Source organism: Pongo abelii, chromosome 16 (genome assembly GCF_028885655.2).
Source record: "Pongo abelii isolate AG06213 chromosome 16, NHGRI_mPonAbe1-v2.0_pri, whole genome shotgun sequence".
NCBI lineage: Eukaryota > Metazoa > Chordata > Mammalia > Primates > Hominidae > Pongo > Pongo abelii.
The window spans coordinates 45743403-45768714 of NC_072001.2; the positions used below are offsets into that span (position 1 = coordinate 45743403).

The 25312-nt window shown below is 37.2% G+C and overlaps 1 protein-coding gene across 9 annotated transcripts in view; it reads right to left on the reverse strand.

The window, feature by feature from the left end:
* TTBK2 (tau tubulin kinase 2) overlaps window positions 1-25312 on the reverse strand; it is a 175647-nt gene that overhangs the window by 63730 nt on the left and 86605 nt on the right. For all 9 annotated transcript variants that reach the window (XM_054532666.1, XM_054532665.1, XM_054532664.2 and 6 more), the window contains 5 exons: window positions 19275-19415; window positions 17263-17367; window positions 6352-6417; window positions 1086-1178; window positions 10-135 (listed from right to left, as the gene is read on the reverse strand). In XM_054532666.1, coding sequence (XP_054388641.1) covers window positions 10-135; window positions 1086-1178; window positions 6352-6417; window positions 17263-17367; window positions 19275-19415 — 531 coding nt within the window. The remainder of the gene's footprint in view (window positions 1-9; window positions 136-1085; window positions 1179-6351; window positions 6418-17262; window positions 17368-19274; window positions 19416-25312) is intronic.

The window sequence follows — 25312 nt, forward strand, 5'->3', positions numbered from 1 at the left end:
GATGGTTACCTGGTAGTCTGGTTTCGTAAAATAATCCAAAGAAGAGATATGGTCTAGAAAGATGCTGAATTCTGGAGGGAGATGTTTCAACATGAGCCTGTGGTCATATCTCTCCTTAATAGAGCCTACTTGCTCCTGGGAAGTAAAGAGAAAAAGAGCTACAGTCAATTTCTCTTGGCGGTTAGGCATTAAGAGCCCCTCAGTAACCGTCTCAAGGGTATGTACTAGGGAATGAGATAGTGGGTAATTAAGCATAAAGCAAGAACTGAGCTCTTACTAACAGCTTAATGTACAGTGTTTTAAAGCGGAAAAAAACTATAATGCAGAACCAAACAAGTAGCACAGAGTTCTGCATCAGTGTATCAATAGTCCCCAACAAAAATAATTTATTTATTTAGTTTTCTGAGACAGGGTCTTGCTCTGTCGCCCAGGCTGAAGTAGTGCAATGGCATGATCACAACTCACTGCAGCCTCAACCTTTGAGACTCAAGTGATCCTCCTGCCTCAGCTTCCCAAATAGCTGGAACTATAGGCACATGTCACCATGCCCAGCTAATTTTTTAAAGTTTTTTGTAAAGATGGGAGTCTCACTATGTTATCCAGCCTGGTCTCGAATTTTTGGGATCAAGTGATCCTCTTGCCTCAGTCTCCCAAGGTGCTAGGATCATAGATGTGAGCCATTGCACCCATCTCAAAATAATTTATCTTAAATCTGATCTACTTTTCTTTATCAACACATGTGTTTACAGTTTTCTAAATCAAACAATATAATGTGACAATCAAAAACTAAAAGCTTACTTGACTTACAAAAACAAAGGGGAGAACTAATAAAATTAAAAGCTAAGAAGGAGGGCTATAAATTAATCAGAAGCAATTAGTATCTATTCTCCATGTACACAGAAAAATCTCATAACATTAATTTGATCTCTAATGTCAGCTCACACAGAAAAATATATATATTGGGATATAGTGAAAATGCTTGTAGATTTTAAGTCTTATACATAAGTATATTTTCAACAAAAATGTTTATTCAGGAGAAATTTTAGTTCTTCTACCAAAATTGACATCTCTATTCCCAAAATTACCTTGTCCTTTATCTTTCTCCAGGGCAGCTGACCAACCACAAACTCCACCAACATGTAGAATAAGGACCAAAGGTCATCATGTCTTCCCATTTCCTTCATAAACAAAACAGAATCCAGTCACATAACATTACTATTACTTGTGAGTACATTACATTGTTCAAGATCTAACCATTTTGTTTCACCTTGTTAGGCTAAAAATGTAAATTTATTTCCCAAAAAATTATATGGTAAATAAATATATATAAATTTACATAGCTATACAGCAATCTATATGGCAGAATATACAAATTGAAAAACTTTTTGAAACAAAGGACACCCCAAAACATAGAAACGCTGGAAGTAACATAACAGCCCATTAGTTAATGTGTTCGTTTAGAAGAAAGAAAACTCTTAAAAGCTATTTTTTAAAAGGTGGAAATAAGGGAAGCAAGCTGATGCTGAAGTTTTGGCTGCTGTGGGGGCATCTGTCATGAGTTTATCAACCACGAAGGGAACAGGCATAAAGGCCTTGGGCCTACATAGGACATGAGTTGTAACTGAGATACACCCCACCCCCACCATATAGCTAGGGCCCTAAAAGGGTTACATCCGTAGTGCAGTATTTGGTGTGTACATTATACTGTAATAATTATTTTCTGTAAAATTTAACTGCTATCAAAAGAAAAAAACGAGTTTTAAAAAAATTGTCCTGGGAATTTGTTACCACAGGCCTGTCCCTCATTTGGATTTGGGTATTAAATATATACCCATGTGGTCTGAAAAACCAAGCCTAGAAATTAACTTGAAATTAACTTCTAGGTGCATGAAATTAACATTCATGCCCTGCAGGAATGACAGAAGCAAATTTATCCTCTCAAGATAAATACAACCCTAAATTCAGACCTCATAGAAGTGCTATAGAAAAAGCCTCACCAAACATATGTTCATTATTCAAATTTATAAAGTATATTAATAAGCTAATGTCAAAAGAAGCTACAAAGAGTAGAAAAAAGTATCCCAGGATTTCAGAAATGGAATTATAGAATACGAAGAATGTTTAAAATGTTAAAATGAAAAATGGAATCAGTCATCAGAAAAGAACCATATTTAATAAAAACAAACCAAAACCCAACCAGATTTGAAAAATGACTAAAAAGAACATCCAGAAAAAAAAAGCACAATTGTAGAAATTAAAAACTCAATGGGCAGGTTTAAAAACTGACCAAATACAGCAGAAAAAAATCAATTGGAAAACAGATCTGAAGAAATTATCTAGAATGCAGCACAGAGACACAAAGAATTAGAGAATCCAGTAGTGAACTTAAGAGGCAGCACAAAGGACAAAATAAGAAAAATCTAAGAAAGTCTAATGCATCAATTTGGTGATCTGGGAAAAAGGGTATAAAGAGAAAGGGAAAAAGGGAATATGAGAATCTTCCAGAATCAAGGAAAGACATGAACATTTTGGTTAGGAAACACATCAAATCCCAAACAGATAAATATTTAAAAACCCACACCTAGGCACATTTGAATGCAGGACTCCAAAGACAGAGAAGATACCAAAAGTATTCAAATAAAAAGGACAAATTGGCTAGGCACGGTTGCTCATGCCTATAATCCCAGCACTTTGGGAGGCCAAGACAGGTGAATTGCTTGAGCTCAGGAGTTCGAGACTAGCCTGGGCAACATGGCAAAGCGCCGTCTCTACAAAAAATACAAAAATTAGCCAGGTGTGGTGGTGAATGCCTGTGGTCCCAGCTACGCAGGAGGCTGAGGTGGGAGGACTGCTTGAGCCCAGAAGGTTGAGACTGCAGTGAGCTGAGACCATACCAGTATACTCCAGCCTGGGCAACAGAGCAAGATTCTCCCAAACAATAAAAAATAAAATAAAACTTTAAAAAGGACAAATTAAGGCCGAGCGCGGTGGCTCACACCTGTAATCCTAGCACTTTGGGAGGCTGAAGCTGGTGGATTGCCTGAGCTCAGGAGTTCAAGACCAGCATGGGCAACACAGTGAAACCCCGTCTCTATTAAAAAATAAAAAAATTAGCTGGGCGTGGCAGCATATGCCTGTAATCCCAGCTACTCGGGAGGCTGAGGCAGGAGAATTGCTAGAACCCAGGAGACGGAGGTTGCAGTTAGCCAAGATCACGCCATTGCACTCCAGCCTGGGCGAGCGAGGGCGAGAGAGCAGGACTCCGTCTCTCAAAAAAAAAAAAAAGTAACAACAATTAAATAAAGTAACAAAGATGTTCTCAACAGTGACCCAAGAAGCAGAAGAAAGTAATTTTTTCAAAGTATTGAGATAAATATTAACAAGATTAAAATGTAAAACAACAATAAGACAGTAGGACAGAGTTCAAATGTTTTTTTTTGTTTTGTTTGTTTTTTGAGACAGTCTCGTTGTCGTCAACCTGGGTTGGAGAGCAATGGGGCACTATCGGCTCACTGCAACCTCTGCCTCCCAGGTTCCAGCAATTCTCCTGCCTCAGCCTCCCGAGTAGCTAAGATTACAGGCACCCGCCATCACACCCAGCTAACTTTTATATTTTTAGTAGAGACGGGGTTTCACCATGTTGGCCAGGCTCAAGTGTTTTTAAAAGTCCTTGTATTATTTAAGAATTATTTATGTTAAAACTTTTAAGATTTGGTAAGGCATGGTGGCTCATGCATGTAATCCCAGCAATTTCGGGGGCCAAGACTAGAAGACTGCTTGAGGCCAGGAGTTTGAGACCAGCTTGGGCAACATAGCAAGACTGTTAATATGAAAAATTAAAAAATTAGCCAGGTACAGTGGTGTGCACCTGTGGTCCTAGCTACTGAGAAGGCTGAAGCGAGAAGATTGCTTGAGCCCAGGAGTTCAAGGTTATAGTAAGCTATGACCCTGCCACTATGATCCAGCCTGGGCAACAGAACAAGACCCTGTCTCTAAAAAGTAAAGTTTAAGGAACCAGAAAAAGAGAAATAGAGTGTATTATTTTTAGATATTATCAAATCAGGGTTTCAGAGTATGGAAAAAAGAAGCATGTTAGAATTAGCCGGGAAACCTTTTAAGATTAAACAAGCAACTCTGGAAGTTCCAAGAGCTGCACTCCTGCATCACCTCACAAACTAACAATTGTTGTGAACTACGTTACTGAGTAAAAGCATTCTACCCTCAGGTGTGCTGGGAGCAGAAAAGAGGGTTAAGAATCACTGTTATATACTATCAAGTTCCTCTACAAGGTTAGATGAGTAACAAATAAGCAAGTTACCAAAGTAACTGTTAGAGGACACTGTGCTGGAAAGGCTTTTAGAAGAAATCGCCACTGTCTAAATTAAAACAGTAAAAGTACATAATCTCTATTAGCTATTTTGAAAATGCTTATGTAGCTATTATAATCTCTGAAAATACTTATGTTTATCTTAAAAATAATGTATTTTCACAGATTCCAATGTTGACATAATTCTTTAATAAAATTAATTGGAAAACCTAGTATTTCTAAACTTTTATAAGACTCTATCAGGAAGAGAGCTTCTTTTCAAGGCAAAGTAAATGACTAGATATCATAAAATAAAGCAACATTGAATCAAACCAAATGAGTTTAAATGCTTGGCAGAGTGCTATACACCGAGAAAAATAGCTTTACTATTTTCAATTTATAATCACGCCATAAGAAGCCAAATTAACTGCAGCATAGCATTTAAGACCACAGTATACTCTTCCTATCATATATTGGTCAAGTTCTCATTTTGGCTTATCAGAACAGGAACAAGGTAAAGAAAATCAACAAAAAATACTTTTCTCCCTATTTTATCAAGGAATCGCTTGCTCAGTTTCTCAACTCCATGCAAAAAAGTTAAAGGATTGATAATCCATAAAAATGCCCAGTTTTCCTACTCATAAAGTTCGGGATGAAGGGGAAAAAGTCAGCGCAGAACAAAGGGACCAAAGTAAGGGGGTGAGGGGAGATATTTTTAAAATTTAACCCAAGAGGAAAGGGACAATTTACTAAAACGAACATTTAAAAATTGTCTGCACTTGAAATCTTCATGAAAATAAAAGGTTTGGTGGGGAGAGGGATATCACAGATTAGATACATATTACAGATAAAATGATGACTCCCACATTTCATTAGGTATTGATAGTATTAAATTCCCAAATAATTTCTTGAAATACTACACAGATGTTCAATCTCTTCCAAATTCTCTCTCTCTATATATGTATATATATATTTTAAAATATATATATATATATTTAAAAATATATATATATATATTTGAGACAGAGTCTTGCTCTATCTCAAATTTGGAAGAAATGTTCAATCTCTTCCAAATTATCTCTCTCTATATATATAAATATATATATTAAAAAATAAATATATATATATATTTTTTTTTTTTGAGACAGAGTCTTGCTCTGTTGCCCAGGCTGGAGTGCAGTGGCGCGATCTCAGCTTACCACAACCTTCGCCTCCCAGGTTCAAGTGATTCTTTTGCCTCAGCCTCCCGAGTAGCTGGGACTACAGGCACACGCCACCACGCCCAGCTAATTTTTGTATTTTTAGTAGAGATGGGGTTTCGCTATGCTGGCCAGGCTGGTCTCAAACTCCTGACCTTGTGATCTGCCCACCTCAGCCTCCCAAACTTCTATATTAAATTTGTTAATACTTATATCTAATTTAGGACACAGATTTCCCAAAGACATAAATATACTTAGCTATTGTCTTTTCTGGCAAATCCAATTTTATTTTCCAAGCAGCTGCACATATCTATTATCCATGATACACTATACTGTGCATTAGTATCACCAATTCCATTCTCATTAGCGCCACACAAGAATGAATTAGGACGAACATTCCAAGCAACTTTGTAGCTATTAAAGGGATCCTCAACTCTCAAGCACTTTCCATACCTTTGTACTTTGTAAAGAAGTCAATCTCACTTTGGGAGGCTGAGGCAGGCGATCATGAGGCCAGGAGTTTGAGACCAGCCTGGCCAATATGGTGAAACACTGTCTCTACTAAAAATACAAAAATTAGCTGGGCGTGGTGGCGGGCACCTCTAATTCCAGCTACTTGGGAGGCTGAGGCAGGAGAATCACTTGAACCCGGGAGGCAGAGGTTGCGGTGAGCCAAGATTGGGCCACTGCACTCCAGCCTGGGCAACAATGCAAGACTCTGTTTCAAAATATATATATATATATATATATATATATATATAAAATAATAATAAAATAAAAAAGAAGTCAATCTGATTTAAGCTATTAGCATACTTATACAGACATGACTGTAGTTCAGATACCTACCCTGTTCCGATGTGCATTGATTGATGCATAACGAACTGTCCCTCGAAAGCCTGCCACAGCTCGAGGCTACAACAAAGCCACGCAAAGAATAAGAAATGAGCTTCAAACAGCAATACATTCAGCACACTTGAACCATGAAGTAAATGGAAGAAACATGTCCTTTATTGTCACAATAAAACACTATTTAATTTCTAACTTTTAACTATGAAATTACAAGAAACTAGAGAGATTATCTCTAAATCACATCTTTAAAAAAAAACACTGATAAAATTTTAATTTTCAGTCCAGTTTTTTTCCTACCTACATTTTAAAATACAGAGGCATCTATGACATCTATACAATTCTGTATATTAGAAAACATTAAATGCTTTCATATACCCATAATCATGGTAAGTATCATAGTATATACATTAACATTCAGGTTCTAGATACAAATAAATATATTTAGATGGTGAGGAATCACTAAGTAAACCTGAGATACCAAGCTCTTCATATCTTGGCTATTTCATTCAAATTCATTTCAAAGGTGGTGGCAACTTGTACCCTACCTTCATATGCAATTCATGTATTAAAAATTCAAGTTATCGGGTGCTTAGTATGTGCCACATACTAGAAATAACACCAACATGAAAAATACATGATACTAGTCCTCAGAGAACTCAACTTAGAATAAAGTCCAAGCTCTTTACTTAGCCTACAAGACTTTTCATGATCTGGCATTTGTCTCCTTCCACAATGGATTTACCGTGGTTTCTTTTATGACCAATTTTGGTTTTAGCTCCAAACAGTGTACATGATTCTCTCCAGTTGGAATGCCAGCTCCCTGAATCCCTCCAATGGCTAGCTCTTCTACTCCATTTTAAGGCTTCTGCTCACATGTCCCTCCTCAGAGAAACTTTCCTTAATCATTCTAATCTAAAATACTGCTCCCCCCATCTGTAGTGCCACTCTATTCTTTTACTCTGCTTTATTTCTTTCTTATAACACCTTTACTACCCCCAAATCAATTTTATTTATATTCTTATTCTGTTTATTGCCCATTTGTTTAGATTTTAATTTTTTTAAGAGATGAGGTCTCGCTCTGTAGCCCAGGCTATAGTGCAGTGGTGTAATCATAGTTCACAGCAGCCTCAAATTCCTAGGCTCAAGTGATCCTCCTGCCTCAGCCTCCCAAGTAGCTGGAACTACTGGAATGTGCCACCACATAGGGCTAATCTATTTTAATTTGTTTACTGCCTGTCTTCTTTTAGCCCATAGAATATAAACTCTGTGCAGGCGAGGTCTTTGTCTTGCTCATTTTACAAATATAGATACAGGCTCTGAGAGGTATGTAACTTGTCTAAGGACACAAAAATCAGTAAATAATAAAACCAGGCATTAACTAAGGTCTTTCAACATTGTCTCCATTTGGCCGGGAGCGGTGGCTCACGCCTGTAATCCCAGCACTTTGCGAGGCTGAGGTGGGCGGATCACGAGGTCAGAATATCGAGACCATCCTGGCTAACACGGTGAAACCCCATCTCTACTAAAAATACAAAAAAATTAGCCGGGTGTGGTGGCAGGTGCCTGTGGTCCCAGCTACTCGGGAGGCAGAGGCAGGAGAATGGCGTGAACCCGGGAGGCGGAGCTTAAAGTGAGCGGAGATTGCGCCACTGCACTCCAGCCGGGGCGACAGAACGAGACTCTGTCTCAAAAAACAAACAAACAAAAAATCTGAAATCCAAAACACTTCAAATAAGGGATATTCAACCTGTATTACTTTTGTTTGTTTGTTTTTGAAACGGACTCTCGCTCTGTCACCCAAGCTGGAGTGCAGTGGTGTGATCTCGGCTTGCGGTGAGCCAAGATTGCGCCACTGCACTCCAGCCTGGGCGACACAGCGAGACTCCGTCTCAAAAAAAAAACAAAAAACAAAACAAACAAACAAACATTGTCTCCATTCTACTGCTCCACAAGAATCAAGTCAGTACCCTGACGATTCGTGGGTGGCACTGTAGCTCAATATGACAACTGCCAAACTTGAAAATGATCATAGACACACTTTTCATTAGTATAATTTTTGGGTTTTTTTCCTTAAGGAACCTCAAATTTTTCTCAATTAACATGTATTACTTTTGTACTCAGAAAAGATAGTAAATGTTATTTTAAAAATCCTGGCCGTGTGCAGTGGCTCACGCCTGTAACCCCAGCACTTTGGGAGGCTGAGGCGGGCAGATCACAAGGTCAAGAGCTCGAGACCATCCTGACCAACATGGGGAAATCCCATCTCTACTAAAAATACAAAAATTAGCCAGGCGACAGAGTGAGACTCCGTCTCAAAAAAAAAAAAAAATCCTTACCAGAATAATTTGGTCGTATGTTATTGCACAGGATAAACAATCTACGTATTCTTCCTCCACTTGCTCATTTTTATAATCTATGTTTAATCAAGTTAGCTATTTCATTTCTTCCTTCATTAAATACTCTCTTTCCCTTTACTTTTGTTTGGTTTTTAAGACAACTATTTTAAAATAGTTTCTATTTAAGGGCAAGTCTCAGTAATTAAAAGTTCCTGCAATCTTTAAAAAAATCCCCATTATTTTCTTAGCTGTCATTCATTGACAATCATAGTCAGTGGATCTCAATATTTTCCTAAGACATCATGATTAACAGGAATACCTAATATTCTCAATTTGATTGATGGAACTAAGGTTGGAGAGTTCTCCTTTTAGAAGAAAAATGTCTAAGAGAATATATAAAAGTCTACTATGAATCTTTTTCAGTAAATAACATTTCAGAGGTTGTACTTTTATTCATTACCTGACATGAGCCTTCAGCTAACATAGAATTTTTTTTGTGTTATGTAATTTTGCCCAATTATTTTCATTCCAGTAACTGTCAGAATGAAAATCTCCAGACTTATTATCACATTCTGCAGCCTAGTCCACAGTTGACTGGGCATCTAGACTTCTCCCTGATGCATTCTAGCCAAGACAAGCCCAGGAGACTCTTTCTACTTAAGAGTTTCCCCGGCCTAGCTCTGACCTTACTTCTGCCATAGAAAGGCTGAAATAGAGATAAAAAGAAATCAGCTGTTTAGAGAAATCTTGACATAAGTAGTCAAAGAAATAATACCATTTTGCATACCTCACCTAATTCTAAAAAGAAAAAGAAATAATGTCAGATCAAGGAAATTCAATCACCTTATTTAATGTAGTAAAGACAACTCAAACTCAATTGGGGAAAAACAGCCACATATGCAAATGATTCCAATTTAAAGCAGATTATAATGAATATCATTAGTGAAGCACAATGAAATATAAACACTCGGGAGAGGTAAGAATTAGTTCCATGTAGTAGGAGGGAGGAAGGACAAGTCTTAGGAATAGGCAGCACTTTACTGGGTCTTGAAACAAATAATCTCTTGAAACTTCCTCAGTTGATGGCACTTCGGCAATATTTATCAAAATTGTAAATGCATATATTCACTTTGTCTCACAATTTCACTTCTGGAAATCTGTCTCACAGATATACTTGCATTTGTGCAAAAATAGTGGATGTACAAAGTCAGTCACTACCATCAGTGTTTGTGATAGCAAAAGATTTTGTGCAACCTAAATGTCTGCCAATAGGAGACACTGATTAAATAAATTGTAGTATGCCCAAATAACGGAATACACTCTGAAGCTGCAAAAAAAAAAAAAAAAAAAAAAAAAAAAAAGGGGCCGGGCACAGTAGTTCATGGCTATAATTCCAGAATTTTGGGAGTGTAAGGCAGGAGGATCACTTGAGGCCAGGAGTTCAAGACCAGCCCGGGCAACATCATAGTGAGACCCCCGTCTCTAAAAAAAAAAAAAAAAAAAAGGAATTAAAGAATTAGCTGGGCATGGTGGCACACACCTATAGCCCCAGCTACTTGGGAGGCTGAGATGGGAGAATCCCCCAGCTATTTAGGAAGATGTGGTAGGAGGACTGCTGAGCCATGGCTGTAGTGAGCTGTGATCTTGCCACTCCACTCCAGCTTGGGTGACAGAGCGAGACCTTGTCTAAAAGAATGAGGAAGTTCTATATACCAACATGGAAAGATCGTCTAGATACACTGACAAGTGAAAAAAAGAAAGGTATAGAATGTATATCATGCTACCTTTTGAATCAAAAAGGGAAAAATAAGAATGTTCATTTGTATTTGTTGTATGTGAATAAAGAAATTCTGGAAGAATATATTAAGAAACTAATAACAGTACAGCTACCTAAAGGTGAATGTAGGGAGTAGGGGGAAGAATCAGAGACAGTGTATGAAATGAGTAGATTTGGAATAGGCAGAGGTGAAATGGAGATTTATTTCACTGTTAACTTTTTAATTTATTTTCAAGTCAGGTTTAATTTGCTTTACTTTTAATTATTGAGGTATCATTTACTACAGTAAAATTCATACCTTACGTATACACAGTTCTATGAGTTTTGACTGATATAAAGTCATATAACTACCACAACAACTAAGATATCAAATATTTCCATCACTCCAATAAGTTTCCTTAATGCCCCTTTGAGTCAATCCCTCCCACCCCTAGTCTCTGACAACCAATGATTTCTGTCCCTTGTCAGCACTTAGCATTGTCTGGTTTTTGTTTTAACCATTTTAACTAGTAGGCAGTGGTATCTTGCCAGGGTTTTTTTGTTTTTGTTTTTGTTTTTGAGACAGAGTCTCACTCTGTCTCCAGGCTGGAGTGCAGTGGCGTGATCTCAGCTCACGGCAAGCTCCACCTCCCGGGTTCATACCATTCTCCTGCCTCAGCCTCCCAAGTAGCTGGGACTACAGGTGCCCGCCACCACGCCCGGCTAATTTTTCGTATTTTTAGTAGAGATGGGGTTTCACCATGTTAGCCAGGATGGTCTCAATCTCCTGATCTCGTGATCTGCCCACCTCGGCCTCCCAAAATGCTGGGATTACAGGTGTGACCCACCATGCCCAGCCTCTTGCAAGGGTTTTAATTTGCATTTCCCTAATAACTAATGATATTGACCATCTCTTAATATGCTTATTTGCCATTTGTATCTCTTCTTTCATAAAATGTCTGTTCAAATCTTTAGCCCATTTTTATTGTGTTGTTTTCTTTTTATTGAGTTGTATGAGTTGTTTACAGATCTTGGATATAAAACCTTTATCAGATGTGCGTTCTGCAAATATTTTTCCCCATCTGTGACTTGTCTTTTCATTTGCTTAACAGTGTCTTTCAAAGAGTATAAGTGTTTAATTTTGATACATTTTTAATTCTTTAATTTTTGCATCACATGAATATATTACCTATTTGAAATTTATATTTTAAAACATTTTGAAAGAAAAAGAAAGTAAAAAGTGAAAGTATTTAACAATCTATGAGCATATTTTATTTGATACCTAGATATTCAAATGAAAACAAAAAAGAAAAAATAAATCGGGCCTTGATGGGCTGACAGAATTACAATAGAAAAAATGAGATGCATTTTAAGTAAAAAGAACATGGTGAACAATGCAAAGAGGGAGGAAAGTACTGTTGGTGTTAGAGAAACAAATCTGGTATGACTGCAGCAGACCATGAGAGAAAAAAAACAGAACAATAGGTTGAAGTCAGATTAAGGAAGGACTTAAACGTCAAATTAAGGTCTTCTTTAATTTGGTTTATAACGTGTAGGTAATTGGAATTCATAAAATATGTTTAAGCTGGAAAGTAACGATTGAGAAAATGCTGTGGATGGATGTTGACTCTGGTGGAAGTATAACAGATAGCCTGAAAGGAGAAGACAGAGAGATGAGTGAGGAAACTATTCTAACAATTAAAACAAGAAACAACAAAATTAGTACAAGGGCAGAAGCAGTGTGAATGTAAAGGAGGGAATGTATGTTAGAGACGGGATGAACTCCTAGGAGAATAAATCAAGAAAGAAGAGAATGACTCTAGGAATGAGCCCTGGCCTATTGCTAACAAAAGGGAAAGGATCAGGGGAAAAAATGCAAGGAGAACTATGTAATACAACTACTCCCAATGGAATTAAGAAAATATCTCAAATTCAGCTAAATTCTGAAATACTAACAGAGAAAAAAGACTTTAAACATTTTTCTTATGCAAGTTACTACAATCCTAGGCACTGGAAGTTTCAGGTGAATGGTTAGGAAGGGAGCAACAGGAGAAAACATGTCACTCCAAGAGCTTAGACACAAAGGGTCAGTGTGAGATGCCAGCTGAAGGGCTCAAACTGGGGAATGCCTTAAAAGCAGGATGCATACAAAAAATGAACAGGCAGATTCAAATCATTAGGTAAACAGAAGTTCAACTATGAAATTGTGAATCAAAGAGTTGCATATATATATAGTTTAGGACTTCTTTGCCCCTCACAACCTTACTTAATGTAACTAATACATCTTAAAGGTGATAAAGAGTAGAGGCTGTCAAAACCAACTCTGTAAACACCACACTGGTATAACAGATACACTCCATCATTCCCTCTGTAATGCCTTCTGACTGATGGTCCTATACCACAAGATTGGTAAATAAATATACATTTATGTTTTGAGGAAGTTCCTTTGTGGTGATAGAATAGTTTTGTATCTGGATTATGGTGTTGATGTCTTAGTCCATTTGTACTGCTACAAAACAAGCTTGCCCAACATGTGGCCCAGGATGGCTTTGAACACAACACAACACAAATTCATAAACTTTCCTAAAACATTATTATCTTTTTTGTGATTTTTTTTTTTTAGCTCATCAGCTATTGTTAGTATATTTTATGTGTGGCCCAAGACAATTCTTCTTCTTCCAACGTGGCCCAGGGAAGCCAAAAGATTGGACATCCCTGCTATAAAGGAATACCTGAGGCTGAAAATTTATAAAGAAAAGAGGTCTGTTTGGTTCGCAGTTCTGCATGCAGGTTGTACAAGAAACATGGCACCAGCATCTGCTTCTGGTGAGGGCTTCAGGCTGCTTCCATTCATGGTAGAAGGCAAAGCAGAGGAGGCATGCGCAGAGGTCACACGGTGAGAAAGGAAGCAAGAAGGTGGGGGAAGATGCCAGGCTCTTTTTAACAACCAGCTCTCATAAGAACTAACAGTGAGAACTCACGACCCCTCTGCTCCCAAGGGAGGGGAGTGATCTATTCATGCGTGATCCATCCCACGACCCAAACCCTGCCCATTAGGCCTCACTTCCAGCACTGGGAATCAAATTTCAACATCAGATTTGGATGGGACAAATATTCAAACTATAGCAGTTGGTTATATGAATCTATACATGTGATAAAATTTCATATACCACCCCTCCCCCACCAAAATGTGCATGTTGAACCTGGTAAAATCTAAGTCTGTACTTGAGTTAATAATATTACACCAACATCAATTTCCCAGTTTCGACAATGTACTATGATTATGTAAGGTATTATCACTGGAGGAAGCTGGATGAAGGTACATGGTAACTGTACTATTTTTGTAACTTCTTATGAGTCTTAACTATTTGAAAACAAAAAGACTTAGAAAACAAAGAAAAATATAAAAAATGCTTAAAGTAATATGTCATGATTCTTCATCCTTAATGAATCTTTTCAATTAACAGACCAACTACTATTACATATTGATCAGCCAACAGGGTATTTACTGTGATAATAAAACAGTATTTGTTATGATGAGAACTCGTAGACACAAAGGGAATGATGTACACTGGGGCCTACTTCAGGACGGAGGGTGGAAGGAAGGGAAGGAGCAGAAAAAATAACTATTGGGTACTAGGCTTAGTACCCGGGTGATGAAATAATCTATATAACAAACCCCCATGGCATGAGTTTACCTATATAACAAACTTGCACATGTGCCCCAAACCCAAAATAGAAATGAAAAATAATAATAAAAAAGGACAATAATATACATCAAATCAGGGGGAAAAGCAAATAATAATAATAATAATAAAATAATAAAAAAGCAGAGGAGGCCAGGTACAGTGGCTCACACCTGTAATTTTAGAACTTTGAGAAGCTGAGGCAGGAAGATCACCTGAGCCCAGTAATTTGAGGCTACAATGGGTTTGATTGCACCACTGCACTCCTGCCTATGCAACAGAACAAGACCCTGTCTCTTTAAATAATAATAAATGTAAAAAGCAGAGGGAAAGGAATATGAGAGGGAAGAGGGAGAGAGGGACCGGATAAAAAAATTAAAAGTAGATTGGGTTAAATTTATAAGCTAAACATGAAGGCCTGTCATGGCAGCTATCTGCATCTGCTCCCTAACGCCAAAACAAGTACCCTCAAGATCTGCAGAAGAGAGAAGAAAGAAAACAAAGAAACTAGTTAACACAAAATATAGAATGGAGAATATGTCAAGGGCTGCACTGGCTAATATGATAGCCACTTAAAATTAATTGAATTTAAAATTCAGTTCCTGGGCCTGAGTTCAGGTGTGATGGCTCATGCCTGTAATCCCAGCACTTCAGGAGGCCAAAGAGGGTGGATCCCTTGAGGTCAGGAGTTCAAGACCAGCCTGGCCAACATGGTGAAACCCCCTGTCTACTAAAAACGCAAAAAGAAATTAGCTGGGTGTGGTGGCGGGTGCCTGTAGTCCCAGCTACTGGGGAGGCTGAGGCAAGAGAATCGCTTGAACCTAGGAGGCGGAGGTAGCAGTGAGTCAAGATGGCGCCACTGCACTCTGGCCTGGGCGACAGAGCGAGACTCCATCTCAAAAAAATAAAATTAAATTAAAATAAAATAAAATAAAATTCAGTTCCTCATTTGCTCTGGCTACAATCCAAGTGCTCTATAGCCACAGGTAGCTAGTGGCTACCATATAAGACAGTACAGATACAGAACATTGCTATCATCATAGTAAGCTCTATTTGTCAGTGCTGCTTGAGGAAGAAAAAGGGATATGATCAGGAAAGGACCCACAGCATGCTTCTAAGATGGTAACATGCCATTTCTTAACCTAGATGGAGGCCAGTGATGTTTTGTTATTCTTCCTTAATTTTTTAATGTTTTTTACACTCTTTTGGAATATATATATATATATATATATAGCAAGACAAAATAAACAAAATCAAAATACAGATTTCTGCAGATAACATGACGGTATACTTAGACAATTCAAACAACCAATTCAAGTTTCCTAGCAATAAATCAATAATTGTACATATGAAACAAATCTACAATGGGAACTTTTGATTTTACATTAGTAGAACAATATGAGAAAATTATTTCAACCACAATCCAAAAAAGTATGACATTAACTTTTATTTTTATATTTATTTTTTATTTTATATTTATTATTAATTTCATCAAACCAAAACTTTAAAGAAGCAGACAGATCCCAAAACAGACAGGAGCTGAGACCAAACAAGACTTGGTCTCATTTGAATCCCATACGGAGACCAAATAAGTCCATTTACGATATTGACAGAGTGACATCAATGCCTTACAGTTTTATTGCTAAATCAAGTTTGGCCTAAAACTGCCTCTGTACATGTTTTATGGCTGGCCTAGAGGTAATGATGGTAACCTACCTTGATGTGTAAATAGACTGTAAACTACTCTTGTAACAAATAGCCAAGTCTCAGCCAACCACATCAGCCAACTGTTCAAAACAGATTCAAATAAAGCAAATGCTCAGCTGTAACCAATCCAGCTGTTTCTGTACCTCACATTTTCTGTACTCATTTTACTTTTTATGTTCATACGTGTTATCTGACCATGTGACAGCCCCGGAGTCGTTCTGAATCTATTCTTATTCTGGGGGCTACCTGATTCATGAATCATTCTTTGCTCAACTAAACTCTTCAATTTAGTTTGCCTAATATTTTCTTTTTCACAAACCTAAAAGCCCTGTCAAAAATAGAGGCTGTGGTAAAGGGAACTGGGAGGAAATTCATTGAATATACAGCTTAGAGAATAGCTGGGCAGGAGAGAACTAGGGGGAAAAGATAGCTGAAGGACCTGATGTCAGAACAATGATCAAACACTGACTTCAGAAATGATTCCATTTTAGAAGCCACAATTTGATTAGTTAGTCAAGGTATTTATGCCCCCAAGATATTGTTATAAACAATAAAGTAACTAGCCTGCAATTAGTGAAGTTCAACAGCTGGATATGGCCAAGGAAAGAGCAGAAGCCTTACTGGTACCACTACCATCACAGTGTAATTGTGGTCATACCCAAAGATGCACCTCCCTGAAGAGCAACAACAGAGTCTTAATACTGTGTGTATGGTTGGCAGGGAGGGAGGGAGAATGGAATAGATTTCACTAAAATGATCCTGTCAGCCACTAAACAAAAAATAACAACAAGCCCTAGAAGGGGGAGACCAGTACCCAGAGTTGCTGTAATATATTACCTAAAATGCCCAGTTTCCAACAAAAAATCATGAGGCATGCAAAGAAACAGGAAAGTATGACTTACACATGGGGGAAAAAGGCAGGCAATAGAAACTGCCTGTGAGAGTGACCAGATATTGGATTTAACAGAAAAAGATTTCAAAGTAGCCATTACAGATATGTTTTCAGAAATAAAGGACAGCTTGATTAAACAAGTAAAAGAAAATGTGATGACAGTGTGGCACCAAATAGAGAATATCAGTGAAGAGAACTAAGTGGAAATTTGGGAGTTAAAAAGTACAATAACTGAAATAGAATTATAGTATGTACAAAGGGTCTCATACTGAAGAAATGACCCCTAATCTCAAAGGGTCAACGTCTGTTCTTACTATAAGACCACTCTAAATCTCCCTCTAATATACATTTTTTGAAGCCACAAATTTCAACAATAAAATTTATTGTCATTCTATAATTTAATCATTAAATGTATATGCCACTTCTTAGATAACATCCATTAGGATAAATAATTAGCATTGTTTAAAAAGTGTGATACTATAAATACCAGGGTAATTATCAAATATTTGATAATAATATGAAAAATCTTACTGGTCTGACGTCACCACAGGAATTGGTAAATTGTCGAGCCAAGCCAAAATCAAGCATGTAACATTTCCTACACGTACTAGGAAAGCGACCCATAGCGAAGTTCGACTAGAAAAATAAAGAAGGAAAATATATACATTCTTATAATACTTAGTCCTTACATTTTATCATTCTTACATTTTAAGTCTTCTTCTATTTAAGTTCTATATAACACACATGTTCCAAATATACTATTCTAGTCAATGATATTTAGTGGTATTAAAATATGATTTAGTTTTGGGTTCTATTAATGCCTAATATCAGGTAAACTTTGAGCAAAAAAGGATGTAAATGACTAAGGTTACATACAAGACAACATTAACTAGACTTGGAACCCTCAGTTCTTGAAATTCTAGTCTAAGTTAATGCTTAAATGACAACCCAATCCCTACTTTTTAAAATAGGAGAAATCAGAGATGGACCAAAAAAAAAAAAAACCCGTAGAAATTTAAAAGAATTTCCTATAAGCAGACAAGTGCGGTGACTCACGCCTGTAATCCCAGCACTTTGGGAGGCCGAGGTGAGTGGATCACGAGGTCAGGAGTTTGAGACCAGCCTGACCAACATGGTAAAACCCCGTTTCTACTAAAAAAAAAAAAAATACAAAAATTAACCGGGTGTGGTGGCGCGTGCCTGTTATTCCAGCTACTCAGGAAGCTGAGGCAGGAGAATTGCTTGAATCTAGGAGGCGGAGATTGCAGTGAGCCGAGATTGCGCCACAGCACTCCAGCCTGGGTGACAGAGTGAGACTCTGTCACAAAAAAAAAAAAAAAAAAGAATTTCCTATAAGCATCATAAAGCTGAATTTCACTAAGTCCAAAATTAAAATACAATTTATAGAAACATTTCAAAACAGACTTAAGGAAAATACACTTTGTATTCTTCCCCTAATGAAAATCAGTGTGATATTAAATGACCACAAATGCAAAGATGAGTATGTAAGTAAGAGGACTTGTGAAGGTAAAAGCCAAATTGTTACCAGAATTGTTAGTTTTTTTTGTTTGTTTTAATATTGTTCTACTTATGGGCTTTCTGATAAAAATAGAAACTCTTCCAATTACCATGGTTCTCAAATAATGATGCATAGAAATAGACTGACTCTACTACGTTAAATTTAGTTAGCATTTTCATGTAAGCTAATTTTAGAAGTCATGTAACAACTGACGGTTATACTTTTCAACTGTACCAACATATGATACATTTATAGTAAATATGGTATATCAGAAATGGGTCATTTCACCTAATGAACAATCAAACACCAAAAAGGACAAAAAAGCCTATTTCACACTTATGGAAATGACAATTTCTAAGACAAACAGAATAGCAAATAAAAACCCCACTATATTTCCACAGTAGCAGTCAGGAGAAAAATAAGGTCTTTCACAACTGATGATTTCTTATAATTTTTGACTTAACAAATAGTTCAACAACACAGTATGAACAACTAAAAGCAACATATATAGTTTTTTAACCAATATATCTATAAAAGAAACCAGGGAATAATGCCAATTTAGGCATAAGGTTAAGTAACTGGCAATGTTAGCACACATAATAATAGTCAAACATAAAAGCTTTTTTAAGAGACAGGGTCTCACTATGCTGCCCAGGCTGGAGTGCAGTGGCTATCCACAGGAGCGATCATAGCTCACTGTAGTCTCCCTCTCCTATACTCAAGGAATCCTCCGGCTTTAGCCTCCTGAGTAGCTGGGACTATGGGCACGTGCCACTGCCCCAGTCTCAGTTTTTATTTTTACTGTATGAGAAAAACTCCTGAAAATAAGTTGTAGTTGTAATTATCACTTAAAAAAATTAACAGGTAAGTTATATTTTTGCTTCCAGGTCTCTATTGGAACGAAAATATTACCTTGTATTTTACCACAGCAAATACACAAAGCTACATTTGTAATTTATTGTGTCCCATCATAACATTAAAAGTATCAAACTCATTCTGTGCTCTGGATAGAAAAGGTCCCTACCGGTTTGATGTCTCGATGCAAGAATCCCACAGAATGAATGCTTTCAATAGACTCCAAAATCTGTCTACCCAGCCGGAGAGTTGTACTAATGGTGAATGTGCCTCGGGACTGGCTACGGCGAAGATCTGCCAGATTCCGACCCTATGGAAATCAAATAAACACTTTCAAATACAGTACTAAAACTATATTATAAGAGAAGACTGGGAAACTACTCACTTACCATTAAAAGATGTTTTCAGTAAAATAGCAAGAATTTTTTTTTTTTTTTTTTTGAGATGGAGTCTCGCTCTGTTGCCCAGGCTGGAGTGCAATGGCACGATCTCGGCTCACTGCAACCTCCACCTCCCGGGTTCAACCGATTATCCTGCTTCAGCCTCCCAAGTAGCTGGGGTTACAGGTACACGCCACCATGCCCAGCAAATTTTTCTATTTTTAGTAGAGATGGGGTTTCACCATGTTGGTCAGGCTGGTCTCGAACTCCTGACCTCAGGTGATCCACCTGCCTCAGCCTCCCAAAGTGCTGGGATTACAGGCATGAACCACTGCACCCAGCCAATAGCAAGAATTTTACCCAAATTGTGATCCTCTCACTCAACAGATCTCTTAATCATACGAATGTTTCAGACAAGTTTTAGAAAAACCAGATTTTTAGCATATCATGTTTCTGATTCATCATGTTTCCTTTTATCTCTGAAGTCATAACAAAAAAGTCTTGATTATTTAAAACATAAGTAATCAAATATATAATTTATATTATTTACATTTATATTTATTTATTTAAAATATGTGATCAGGCCAGGAGCGGTGGCTCACGCCTGTAATCCCAGCACTTTGGGAGGCTGAGGTGGGCAGATCACGAGGTCAGGAGATTGAGACTATCCTGGCTAACACGGTGAAACCCTGTCTCTACTAAAAATACAAAAATTTAGCCAGGTGTGGTGGTACGCGCCTGTAGTCCCAGCTACTCGGGAGGCTGAGGCAGAAGAATCACTTGAACCAGGGAGGCGGAGGTTGCAGTGAGCCAAGATCACGCCACTGCACTACAGCCTGGGCAACAGAGCAAGACTCCATCTCAAAAAAAAAAATATGTGTGTGTGTGTGTGTGTGTGTGTGTGTGTGTGTGTGTGTGTGTGTGAGATCAAGTATATATAATGCATATACATACAAAGGGCACTAATTCCTTATTACTGCCTAACATATATTCTCATATAAGCTACTTAACTTTCTTCAATCAGTTTCCTCATAAAAACAAGCTAATAAAACCTACCTCACAGAGCTCTGTGAGGATTAAACAAGACCTATATTTAAAGTTTTTTTGTGTGTTTTTTGTTTTTTAAATAGAGATGGGGTCTCGCTATGTTGATCAGGCTGGTCTCAAACTCCTTGTCTCCCATCTTGGCCTCCTGACATGCTGGGATTACAGGTGTGAGCCACCATGCCTGACCCCATAAAAAGTTTTTAGAATACTGTGTGGTACACAATAGGTACTCCACATATGCTAACTATTGTTATTATGACCAAACATTATATGACATACATTCAATTTGCTTGTAGAAGTATATAAAAGCAATGAATACATCCAGCCTCTGCCATTCATGATTGCACTGAAGCCTCACAGTACCCTAAATAGAAGCTGTTCCTGTGTCTGTTTTACAGATAAGGAAACTGAGGTTCAAAGAGGTTAAATAATGTTAACCTGTTAATGTAAAGCTGTTTTCCAAATCTAACTCTGTCTGACCCCAAAGTGCTCTTCTTTTACAGTCCTCTTTCACAGAGCTTTTCTACAGACTTTTTCATGATGCTGCTCCACCAAGGTTCCTTGCTGCTTAGGTAACAAACCAGTAATCTGAAAAGGAGAGCAGGACCATGGCCCTGCAGCACTACCTCCCAAAGAAAAGACTGGCTCTCCTATCACAAGGGGATTTAAATATCCCAATCTATTCCCACAATTTTATAATATATCGTTAGGGGTACTATGCGACTAATATCATCACTTCATCTAAAGACAACTGATTCACTTTTGAAAAGTAATAAATTCTTAGATTAATATCATTCAAAATAAAATATGAAGTACTCCTTAAGTAACAGTTTAAAAGTTACAGTAAAGTCAGGATCCTTTCATACTTCGTATCTTCTTTTTTAAATGCAGCTTTCTCATAATATAAATTAATTGGGATTTACCATAGTTATTATTTTTAATGGAAATTTGTTGTTCCCCACACCTGTAGCAAATGTTAAATAAGTGACAATCTACAGCAGTGAACTGTATAACCATGTGAGAGTACCTAATAACTTTTATTAGCATTCCAATAGTTTTTTCTTCAAAAATCAAAATTGTGATTGCCGAAAATATACCTAATATTGAAATTTTATTTGTAAACAGCTTTCACCACAAAAACTTTCAAAAGGAAATCAATTAAATTTTATTTATGACATTAGTAATACTTTAAAAGATTTAAATATTTTAAAATATAAGCCTAACATATCAACTCACAAAATCTGAGAAGGTAAACACGAAACTGATAAGAGTATGGGGTAAAGTGTTATTAACATGGTAAAAACATGCAGGTACCCACTAAATTATACTTTAAATACTGCTAATGAATTATTATTTGTTACAAAGAAAAACTGAAAACAACCTATACAATAGTCCATGGTTATACATGGTTTTACTTTATCCATGGTTTTACTTTACTGATTTCAGTTACCCACAGTCAACCGTGGTCCGAATATATTAAAACGGAATATGCCAGAAATAAACAGTTAATAAGTTTTACTTTACAGGCCATTCTGAGTAGTGTGATGAAATCTCATACCATCCTGCTCTGTCAGGCCCAGGACGTGAATCACCCCTTTAGTCCAGCGTATCCACATGTTGTTACCTGCCCATTAATCACTTATGGCCCAATCAGTTACCCAGATGTCCAAGGTTCGGTGTGATCTGTGGTTTTAGGCATCCACTTGGGGCCTTAGAAAGTATCTCCTCAGATAAGGGGGTACTATTGTAAGTACATTAATAAATGAATAGTTACATAAATAATGGTACACTCATCTTACTGACTGATATGCAGTCATTCAAAAAATGAAGAATCAAGAACTTATGAACACAAGAAAACATCAGACACTGGGGTCTACTGGAGGGGGGAGGATTGAAGGAGGGAGAGGAGCAGAAAAGATAACTATTGGGATTAACTGAGCTTAATACCTGGGTGATGTAATATTACATACAAAAAAACCCCATGACACATGTTTATCTATGTAACAAACCTTCACATGTTCCCCCAAACCTAAAATAAAAATTTTTTAAATAAAATAAAATGTCACAAGCCACCACAGTTTGTAAAAGAAAAAAAAAAAAGGAAGAGGACTATATATAGTAATGTAGAATGAATAAAAGAAGCAAGTTCATTTCTCTATAAATTTACAAGATCTCAATAAAAATGCAAGTGAATTGCTAAACTGAAGATATGAAACATACCCAAAAGGAGAAAAAATAATATAATAAACCTTCATGTATCTACTGGTCACCAGAATTAATAATTATCAATTCATGGCCAGTCTTGTTTCATCTATTATTCACCTCCCCGTCCATATCCTCTCCCCTCCCACCCACATGTACTGAATTATTTTCACGTAAATTCTAACCATATAATTTCATCTATATACATTAAAAAGTGTAGGCCAGGTGTGGTGGCTCACATCTATAACCCCAACACTTTGGGAAGCCAAGGCAGGAGGATCACTTGAGCCCAAGAGTTCAAGACCAGCCTGGGCAACATACTGAGACCTCATCACTAAAAAATATTAAAAAATTAGGACCAGGCATGGTGGCTCACGTCTGTAATCCCAGCACTTTAAGAGGCCAAGGCAGGCGGATCACAAGATCAAGATATTGAGACCATCCTGGCCAACATGGTAAAACCCCGTCTCTACTAAAAATACAAAAATTAGCTGGGTGTGGTGGCAGTGCGTGCCTGTAGTCCAGGCTCTTCAGGAGGCTGAGGCAGCAGAATCGCTTGAACCCGGGAGGTAGAGGTTGCAATGAGCTGAGATCGCACCACTGCACTCCAGACTGGGCGACAGAGAGAGACTCTGTCTCAAAAAAACAAAACAAAACAAAACAAAATTAGCTGGGCATGGTGGCACACACTTGTAGTCCCAGCTACTCAGGAAGGTGTGGTAAGAGGATCACTTGACCCCAGGAGGTAGACACGGAAGCGAGCTGTGATCACTCCACTGTGCTCCAGCCAGAGCAAGACCCCATCTCAAAAAAAAAAAAAAAAAAGGGGAGGTGTATAAAAGGAAAGAGATAAAAATGTAAGTAGAAGTTATTAGCAATTATATCATTGTTAATTCGAATTAGAAACATCAATATGAACCATGGCATACTATCTCATTTTTTTAAATGTATTTCTTAAATCCATCCACTTGAAAAGAATTAAAAATAATGACCAACCCACTTTCAACAGACATCCACATCATCTAGAGTTTGGTCTCTAAACATCATTTCCCATTAAAAGGAGCCAAGGCTTAACGGAGAAATGGCTGATTTCAGATCTGGAGTATGAAATATACAGGATGAGCCTGGTATATAGTGTTGCACCAAAAAATAAGGATGCTATCAAAGACTGCTGCAGCCTAGTCCCAACAAAATGAATCCAGATCTAACATGAAAGAAGCCCCTGTAGCAAAAGATGAGACAATTTGAATATTAAAAAAACCGTAGGCCAGGTGCCTGTAATCCTAGCACTTTGGGGGTTTGAGATTAGCCTGGCCAACATGGGGAAACCCCATCTCTACTAAAAATAAAAAAATTAGCTGGGTATGGTGGCATGTGCCTGTAATCCCAGCTACTCGGGAGGTTGAAGCAGGAGAATCGCTAGAACCCAGGAGTTAGATAGAGGTTGCAGGGAGCCAAGATCCTGCCACTGCACTCCAGACTGGGCAACAGAGTGAGACTCCGTCTCAAAAAAATAAATAAAACTGCAATAATTGAAAGACATCAAACATGTTAAATCCATGAATTTATGGATTTATTATATAGTTACATATTTATTATGTGTTTATATTAGGGAACCAATTCATTATTCTAAAAACTGATAAATAAAATAATCAAGTAGTAGTCCTGCCTTTCCTATATAAAATATACTTGAGGACAACCTAATAGTGAATGCAGTGCTTTTGAAGAAGAATTCTAGTTAACAAAAGAAAAATAAAATGATAGAACACTGTATTTGCAACCCCCATTAAAATAATGGATGATGATTACAAATGGATTGATAAAACCATTAGGAGAAAAACCACTGGTAACTTTAAAATGGATGGATCAGACTGACAATGCCTGAACCCACTGACCAATCTTAACCTCACTGAAAGAGAGACAACCAGATACTGTCTCCTGATGTGATTCAAGAGGAAGCATACAACCCACCTCTGAAGTATCCTTGCAAAGTAAAACTGGAATCTTATATAATCATCAATTTATAGAAAATACAGGGGACAGAAATACATATTAAAGACAACCACAGGGAAACAACCAGCAAAATCCAGAATATGGTAATGTGCGCGTGTCAAATTCCTCCATTTTTATCGACAACAATAAACACAATGAAAAGAAAATTGCAAGAAAATAAAAGACAGAGGGAGAACCAATAGATTAAAAGAGGCTTAAGCAATGTGTGAACCCTATTTGGAACTCAATTCAAATAAACCAAATGTAAAAAAAAATTTTTTGTTAAAGAGATGGACAATCAATGAAACTGAAGATTGGTTTGATATTTGTGCTATTATTAAGGAATTATTATTAGGTATTGTGGTTACTTTAAAAAAAAGAGTTCTGGTCTTCTAGAAATGTATATATAGATAAAATATGCCTTGGATTAGCTATTAATTTTGGGAGGGATAGGAGAAAGAGAAAATACTTCAAACAAGATTAGCCATATATTGATAGTTGTTGAAGTTGGGTAATGAGTAGATGGGTGTAAATTATACTATTCTCTCTACTTTGTATGTGTTTAATTTTTCCCATAATAAAAAGC